The 9,590-nt window shown below is 32.1% G+C and overlaps 1 protein-coding gene across 1 annotated transcript; it reads left to right on the top strand.

The window, feature by feature from the left end:
• Window positions 1-1,559: 1,559 nt before the first annotated feature.
• Window positions 1,560-8,861, top strand: gm2a (ganglioside GM2 activator). The gene is made up of 4 exons (XM_061976525.1): window positions 1,560-1,774; window positions 2,246-2,398; window positions 8,279-8,461; window positions 8,542-8,861. The coding sequence occupies exons 1-4, from the start codon at window positions 1,673-1,675 to the stop codon at window positions 8,695-8,697; spliced, it is 594 nt and encodes a 197-aa protein (XP_061832509.1). The 5' UTR covers window positions 1,560-1,672; the 3' UTR covers window positions 8,698-8,861.
• Window positions 8,862-9,590: the final 729 nt, after the last annotated feature.

The following is a 9,590-nucleotide window of genomic DNA, read 5'->3' as shown; positions in this document are numbered from 1 at the left end:
ACGTCATTTCCTCCTTCACGGGAATTTTTTAAAAATATTTTACAATTTTACCGCTTATTTTACCGGACATATTAAAAATGCACACATAAAACACATTATTTTGCATTTATCTGAGCTGTTATTTTATTTTACGAAAATAAAATAAATGATTAAAGACGTCACGTGACGATTTGCTGCGTCATGACGTCAGATAAGGAAGTAAAAATAATAAAGGAGAAACGACAACAACAAGCGTGCTGAGTTTAGTTCACTTTTTAAAAAAAGTAATATTATAAAAAAAAAAAAAATTAAATGAGAAACAATGGGGTTTACTTTAAAAAATATATACTTTTTTTGTCTGAAAAACGTTTCTGGAAAAAAGAAGACTATTAATAATCATGTTTAGGTTGCTGAATTTTGAACATTTTACATGCTTTTGTCTTATCTTTTGCAAAATAAATTAAGAGTTGATATTTTCTATAATAATATGATAAAAAAACCACTTGTCAACCATCAGGTTACATTTTTGCCTCATAAAAACGTTGGAAGTGTATATTTAATTAATGATACTTTTTTTTTGTTAATACAAAGAACAAAAAGCAAGATTGTAGACTATAAAAATTGCACAAGTGTTATGATACAAGTTTGAATTTTTTTAAATTATGAATATTTGAAAATTAAGAATAACAAACTATTTTACATGATGTATAAAAAAATAGTTTGTTATTCTTAATTTAAAAAAAAAAAAAAAAAAAAAAAAAAAAAATTCAGAATAGCAAACTATTTTTTTTTATACATCATGTAAAATAGTTTGTTATTCTTAATTGTAATATTAATTAAGAATAACAATATAATTATATTAATTATATGAATTTTAATATTCATAATTTAAAAAAATTCAAACTTGTATCATAACACTTGTGTAATTTTTATAGAGGAAGGCTGTCCTACAGCGACATCTAGAGATATTTGTGTGCAAGTACACGTCATTTCCTCCTTCACGGGAAAATATTTTAATATTTTACAATTTTACCACTTATTTTACCGGACATATTAAAAATACACACATAAAAAACATTATTTGGCATTTATCTGAGCTGTTACTGTTTTAACGAAATTAAAATAAACGATTAAAGACGTCACGTGACGATTTGCTGCGTCATGACGTCGGATACGGAAGTAAAAATAAAAAAAGGAGAAGCGACAACAACCGGCGTTTGAGTTTAGTTCACTTTTTTATTTCTTTTTTTTTTTTAAAGTGACACTTAAAAATAATTAATTAAATGAGAAACAGCAAACAAGTCTAGCTTTATGTCTGAAAAATGTTTCCTGGAAAAAAAAAGACTATTAATAACCATGTTTAGGTTGCTGCTTTTTGAACATTTTACATGCTTTTGTCTTATTTTCTCCAAAATAAAATAATTATTGGTATTTTCTACAATTATCTGAGCTGTTGCTTTCTTTAACAAAACTAAAATAAATGATTAAAGACGTCAAGTGACGATATCTTCAACAAAACTAAAATAAATGATTAAAGACGTCAAGTGACGATTTGCTGCGTCATGACGTCAGAAGCGGAAGTGAAAAAAACTAAACAAAAAGGCGAAGCGGCGACAACAAGCGGCACTTTCTCCCCTTTCTTTTGTCTTGGCCTGCTTTTCACCAGGGAAATAATTTAAAAAAAAAAGCCAACATGGACACAATAGTAATGTTTGTTGTCACTCTGACGGCGGCTTTTGTTCTAACTTCAGCCACCGGAAGTCAGCCGAGCTGGAGGAGAGTCAACAAAGTAAAGGTGAGTGTTTACGGTACTAGTCAACAAAACAAAGTAAAGGTGAGTATTTACGATAATATTCAACAATACAAAGTAAAGGTGAGTATTTACTATGATATTTAACAAAACAAAGTAAAGGTAAGTGTCCACTATACTATCCTATGCAACTAAAAACCACGTTCTTTGCATCAAAGTAAAAGTGAAAACGTTTACTATCACGTTACATGTACAAAAAAGTGAAAGTGTTTGCTGTCATGTACTTCAAACATGTACTATTATGCTATTCTTGTCGTAAACACTGTCTAATGTGCGGAATAAGGTGAGTTCTTGATAATAAACAAATGCGGAAGTGTTACTCCATGTGGTTAGGGGGTGTCCCTAATGAAGTGTCTCACAGCCTGTTACTGTATGTGTGGTTAGGGGGTGTCCCTAATGAAGTGTCTCTGGAGCACACGGGATCTTGACGCCTCTTTATTCCAAACTGCGTTGCAGTTGCTGGGATTCGACTGGGAGAATTGCGGCAAGCCGGACGCCGTCGCCGTGATGAGGACGCTCGACGTGTCGCCCGACCCCGTCAGCATCCCGGGCGAGGTGACGGCCGCCGCCTCCGGGACGACGTCCGTGGAGCTCGGTGCTCCTCTCGCCGTGAGTGTACTCACTGGAGTGTACTGATGGAAAGTATTCCGCCCGCCAAAAAAAACAAACCCCAAATCATTTTATGGTACTGGTTGCCACGGTAACGGCCGGTCATGATTGAAAAATCATTGCAAAGTCATGTGACCTGCAGAGTCGCTATACTGTAGCGGACGGGGGAGGTTGCGATTCAACATTAGAAAGGAGAGAAGGTGATTATTGCTACATAAATAAAGTTAGATTTTTATTTACACTTTCAACGTCGGAGCACTCATTGACAGTATTTGGAAAAGGACTTTAAAATAGTGAGTTACTTTTTAACTTGCCAAAAATTGAATTAGTAAAGAAATTACTCTTAAAATAAATATAATAAATTACCAGGGAAAGTCATTATTGCTTCACTAAAAAATAAAAAAAGTAAAATATCTGGACATATTAAGTTGAAAGACGTTTCATGAAAGCAGAGTGTAAGTGGCCTGTGTATGAAAAGTGCTACATAAATAAAGTTGATTTTTATTTACCCTTTCAACGTCAGAGCACCCATTGACAGAGTTTGGAAAATGACTTTAAAATAGTCGTGTTACTTTTTAACTTGCTAAAAATAAAACATTTAATTAGTAAAGAAATTACTCTTTAATAAATATAATTAATTACCAGGGAAAGTAATTATTGCTTCACGAAAAAAAGCTTAAAAAAAAAAAGGTTAAATATCTTGACATATTAAGTTGAAAGACGTTTCATGAAAGCAGAGTGTAAGTGGTCTGTGTATGAAAAGTGCTACGCAAATAAAGTTAGATTTTTATTTACGCTTTCAACATCAGAGCACTCATTGACAGTGTTTGGAAAATGACTTTAAAATAGTAGTAAGTTACCTTTTAACTTGCCAAAAATCACAAATTTAATTAGTATTGAAATTACTATTTATTCAATATAATTAATTACCAGGGAAAGTAATTATTGCCTCACGAAAAAAAAGAAGAAAATAAAAACGTTAAATATCTTGACATATTAAGTTGAAAGACGTTTCATGAAAGCAGAGTGTAAGTGGCCTGTGTATGAAAAGTGCTACGCAAATAGTTAGATTTTTATTTACGCTTTCAACATCAGAGCACCCATTGACAGTTTGGAAAATTACTTTAAAATAGTAGTGAGTTACTTTTTAACTTGCCAAAAATCAAAACTTGAATTAGTATTGAAATTATAATTTATTAAATATAGTTAATTACCAGGGAAAGTAATTATTGCTTCACTAAAAAATAAAAAAAGTAAAATATCTGGACATTAAGTTGAAAGACGTTTCATGAAAGCAGAGTGTAAGTGGCCAGTGTATAAAAAGTGCTACATAAATAAAGTTAGATTTTTATTTACACTTTCAACATCAGAGCACTCATTGACAGTGTTTGGAAAATGACTTTAAAATAGTAGTAAGTTACTTTTTAACCTGCCAAAAATCAAACATTTAATTAGTAACGAAATTACTCTTTAATAAATATAATTAATTACCATGGAAAATAATTATTGCTTCACTAAAAAAATTAAAAAAAACATAAAATATCTTGGTATATTAAGTTGAAAGACGTTTCATGAAAGCAGAGTGTAAGTGGCCTGTGTATGAAAAGTGCCACAAATAGTTTGATTTTTATTTACACTTTCAAGATCAGAGCACTCATCGACGGTGTTTGGAAAATGACTTTAAATTAGTAGTGTTACTTTTTAACTTGCCAAAAATCAACATTTTTATTAGTATTGAAATTACTATTTATTAGAAAATGGATGGATAAATATAATTAATTACCAGGGAAAGTATTTATTGCTTCACTAAAAAATAATAAAAGGAAAATATTTGGACATATTAAGTTGAAAGACGTTTCATGAAAGCAGAGTGTAAGTGGTCTGTGTATGAAAAGTGCTACGCAAATAAAGTTAGATTTTTATTTACGCTTTCAACATCAGAGCACCCATTGACAGTTTGGAAAATTACTTTAAAATAGTAGTGAGTTACTTTTTAACTTACCAAAAATCAAAAAATGAATTAGTAAGGAAATTACTCTATAATAAATATAATTAATTACCAGGGAAAGTATTTATTGCTTCACTAAAAAATAAAAAAAGGAAAATATTTGGACATATTAAGTTGAAAGACGTTTCATGAAAGCAGAGTGTAAGTGGCCTGTGCATGAAAATTGCCACAAATAAAGATAAGAGTTTATTTACACTTTCAACGTCAGAGCACTCATTGACAGTGTTTGGAAAATGACTTTAAAATAGTAAGTTACTTTTTAACTTGCCAAAAATCAAAGCTTGAATTAGTATTGAAATTACCATTTATTAAATATAATTAATTACCAGGGAAAGTAATTATTGCTTCACTAAAAAATAAAAAAAATAAAATATCTGGACATATTAAGTTGAAAGACGTTTCATGAAAGCAGAGTGTAAGTGGCCAGTGTACGAAAAGTGCTACATAAATAAAGTTAGATTTTTATTTACACTTTCAACATCAGAGCACTCATTGACAGTGTTTGGAAAATGACTTTAAAATAGTAAGTTACTTTTTAACTTGCCAAAAATCAAAACTTGAATTAGTATTGAAATTACCATTTATTAAATATAATTAATTACCAGGGAAAGTAATTATTGCTTCACAAAAAAACCCTAAAAAAACCCCCGTAAAATATCTTGGCATATTAAGTTGAAAGACGTTTCATGAAAGCAGAGTGTAAGTGGCCTGTGTATGAAAAGTGCTACATAAATAAAGTTAGATTTTTATTTACACTTTCAACATCAGAGCACTCATTGACAGTGTTTGGAAAATGACTTTAAAATAGTAAGTTACTTTTTAACTTGCCAAAAATCAAAACTTGAATTAGTATTGAAATGACCATTTATTAAATATAATTAATTACCAGGGAAAGTAATTATTGCTTCACTAAAAAATAAAAAACGTAAAATATCTGGACATATTAAGTTGAAAGACGTTTCATGAAAGCAGAGTGAAAGTGGCCAGTGTATAAAAAGTGCTACATAAATAAAGTTTGATTTTTATTTACGCTTTCAACATCAGAGCACTCATTGACAAGTGTTTGGAAAATGACTTTAAAATAGTAGTGAGTTACTTTTTAACTTGCCAAAAATTGAAATAGTAATGAAATTACTCTTTAATAAATATAATTAATTACCAGGGAAAGTAATTATTGCTTCACTAAAAAAAGTAAAATATCTGGCATATTAAGTTGAAAGACGTTTCATGAAAGCAGAGTGAAAGTGGCCTGTGTATGAAAAGTGCCACAAATAAAGTTTGATTTTTATTTACACTTTCAACATCAGAGCACTCATCGACGGTGTTTGGAAAATGACTTCAAAATAGTAGTGTTACTTTTTAACTTGCCAAAAATCAACATTTTTATTAGTATTGAAATTACTATTTATTAGAAAATGGATGGATAAATATAATTAATTACCAGGGAAAGTATTTATTGCTTCACTAAAAAATAATAAAAGGAAAATATTTGGACATATTAAGTTGAAAGACGTTTCATGAAAGCAGAGTGTAAGTGGTCTGTGTATGAAAAGTGCTACGCAAATAAAGTTAGATTTTTATTTACGCTTTCAACATCAGAGCACCCATTGACAGTTTGGAAAATTACTTTAAAATAGTAGTGAGTTACTTTTTAACTTACCAAAAATCAAAAAATGAATTAGTAAGGAAATTACTCTATAATAAATATAATTAATTACCAGGGAAAGTAATTATTGCTTCACAAAAAAAAAAAAAACGTAAAATATCTTGGCATATTAAGTTGAAAGACGTTTCATGAAAGCAGAGTGTAAGTGGCCTGTGTATGAAAAGTGCTACGCAAATAAAGTTAGATTTTTATTTACGCTTTCAACATCAGAGCACCCATTGACAGTTTGGAAAATGACTTTAAAATAGTAGTGAGTTACTTTTTTAACTTGCCAAAAATCAAAAAATGAATTAGTAACGAAATTACTCTTTAATAAATATAATTAATTACCATGGAAAATAATTATTGCTTCACTAAAAAAATTAAAAAAAAAAAGTTAAATATCTTGGCATATTAAGTTGAAAGACGTTTCATGAAAGCAGATTGTAAGTGGCCTGTGTATGAAAATTGCCACAAAAAGTTTTATTTACACTTTTAACATCAGTGCACTCATTGACAGTGTTTGGAAAATGACTTTAAAATAGTAGTGAGTTACTTTTTAACTTGGCAAAAATTGAATTAGTGATGAAATTACTCCTTAATAAATATAATTAAGTACAAGGGAAAGTAATTATTGCTTCACAAAAAAACCTAAAAAACCCCCGTAAAATATCTTGGCATATTAAGTTGAAAGACGTTTCATGAAAGCAGAGTGAAAGTGGCCTGTGTATGAAAAGTGCCACAAATAAAGTTTGATTTTTATTTACACTTTCAACATCAGAGAACTCATCGACGGTGTTTGGAAAGTGACTTCAAAATAGTAGTGTTACTTTTTAACTTGCCAAAAATCAAAATTTTTATTAGTATTGAAATTACTATTTATTAGAAAATGGATGGATGAATATAATTACCAGGGAAAGTTATTATTGCTTCACTAAAAAAGAAAAAACTTAAAATATCTGGCATATGCAGTTAAAAGATGTTTCATGAAAGCAGAGTGTAAATAAAGATTGATTTTTATTTACACTTTCAGCGTCAGAGCACTCATTGACAGTGTTTGGAGAAGGACTTTAAAATAGTAGTGAGTTACTTTTTAACTTGCCAAAAATCAAAAATTGAATTGGTAATGAAATTACTCTTTAATAAATATAATTAATTGCCAGGGAAAGTAATTATTGTTTCACAAAAAAAAAAAAAAGAAGCAGCATATGCAGTTGAAAGACATTTCATGAAAGCAGAGAGTAAGTGGCCTGTGTATGAAAAGTGCTATGTAAATAAAGTTGATTTTTTATTTACCCTTTCAACATCAGAGCACCCATTGACAGAGTTTGGAAAATTACTTTAAAATAGTAGTGTTACTTTTTAACTTGCCAAAAATAAAACATTTAATTAGTAAAGAAATTACTTTTTAATAAATATAATTAATTACCAGGGAAAGTAATTATTGCTTCACTAAAAAAAAAAAAGTTAAATATCTCGACACATTAAGTTGAAAGACGTTTCATGAAAGCAGAGTGTAAGTGGCCTGTGTATGAAAAGTGCTACGCAAATAAAGTTAGATTTTTATTTACGCTTTCAACATCAGAGCACCCATTGACAGTTTGGAAAATTACTTTAAAATAGTAGTGAGTTACTTTTTTAACTTGCCAAAAATCAAAAAATTAATTAGTAAGGAAATTACTCTATAATAAATATAATTAATTACTATAATTAATTACCAGGGAAAGTAATTATTGTTTCACTAAAAAATAAAAAAAGGAAAATATTTGGACATATTAAGTTGAAAGACGTTTCATGAAAGCAGAGTGTAAGTGGCCTGTGTATGAAAATTGCCACAAATAAAGATAAGAGTTTATTTACACTTTCAACATCAGTGCACTCATTGACAGTGTTTGGAAAATGACTTTTAAATAGTTGTGAGTTACTTTTTAACTTGCCAAAAATCAAAAATTTAATTAGTATTGAAATTACTATTTATTAAATATAATCAATTACCAGAGAAAGTAATTATTGGTTCACTAAAAAAAAACAAAAAAAAAAACGTAAAATATTTTGGCATATTAAGTTGAAAGACGTTTCATGAAAGCAGAGTGTAAGTGGCCTGTGTATGAAAAGTGCCAGTATATACAAGTTTGGACACCTGCGGTGTACCCAGCGTACTTTCTGAAGGATACTGACTGAAGTATTCGATACCAGACTGAAGTATTTGACACGTTGCGCTCCTCAGGTCAACGTGACGTTGGAGAAGGAGGTTGCAGGGTTCTGGGTGAAGGTTCCGTGTTTGGAGGAAATGGGAAGCTGTCACTATTCTGACGCCTGCGATGTCCTGAACCAGCTCATCCCACCTGGACACGACTGTCCAGAACCTCTGCACACCTACGGACTGCCCTGCCGCTGCCCCTTCAAGCCTGTGAGACCACTAGTCTTTGTGTAGAACTAGGACTAGTTACTTTGTGTAGAACTAGGACTAGTTACTTTGTTGTGTTCCAGGGCTCGTACTCGCTGCCCCAGTCGGACTTCTTCCTGCCCTACATGGATCTTCCGTCCTGGCTCACCAACGGACACTACCGCCTGCAGGGAGTCCTCGGCAGTGCGGGCGAAGAGCTGGGCTGCCTCAAGGTGGCGCTCTCTGTCAGCTCGGACTGAGGGGCTGTGTGCGACGTAACCGAGACCACCGTGATCAAAACCCTTTGATGAAACGATCAATTTCCTGTCTTGCTCACTTTCAAATGTGAACTTTTTATTCCTCAGGCTTTTACTTTTGTGAACCATTTCAAAGTTTTTCACAATAAAATTGACTTTGATGAACATTTGTTGCTCAATGTACATTTTGTAATAATTTGTGTGTGATATTATGTGCGATACAAGCAGTCCTGCACCGTGTTTACTTGTGTGTGATATCATGTGCAATACAAGCGGTCCTGCAAAATGTGTACTTGTGTGTGTTTATCATGTGCGATACAATCAGTCCTGCAGCGTGTTTGTGTGTGATATCATGTGCGATACAAGCAGTCCTGCAGCGTGTTTGTGTGTGATATCTTGTGCGATTCAATCAGTCCTGCAGCGTGTTTTGTGTGATATAATGTGCAATACAAGCAGTTCTGCAGCGTGTATACTTGTATGTGATACCATTTGGGATACAAGCAGTCCTGAAGAATGTGTGTGTGAGAGATCATGTGCGATACAAGCTGTCCTGCAGAGTGTTTACCTGTGTGCGATATCATGTGCGATACAAGTAGTCCTGTGGCGTGTCTACTTGTGTGCAATGTCAAGTGCGATACAAGCTGTTCTGCAGCGTGTTTACTTGTGTGTGATGTCATGTGCGATACAAGTAGTCCTGTGGTGTGTCTACTTGTGTGCAATGTCAACTGCGATACAAGCTGTCCTGCAGCATGTTTACTTGTGTGTGATATCATGTGCGATGCAAGCAGTCCTGCAGCGTGTTTGTGTGTGATATCATGTGGGACACAAGCAGTCCTGCAGCGTGTTTTGTGTGATATAATGTGCGATACAAGCAGTCCTGCAGCGTGTTTGTGTGT

Source organism: Nerophis lumbriciformis, linkage group LG16 (assembly GCF_033978685.3).
Source record: "Nerophis lumbriciformis linkage group LG16, RoL_Nlum_v2.1, whole genome shotgun sequence".
Lineage (NCBI taxonomy): Eukaryota > Metazoa > Chordata > Actinopteri > Syngnathiformes > Syngnathidae > Nerophis > Nerophis lumbriciformis.
Note: the sequence above shows the minus strand (reverse complement) of the source record. Positions and strands in the feature narration are given on the sequence as shown.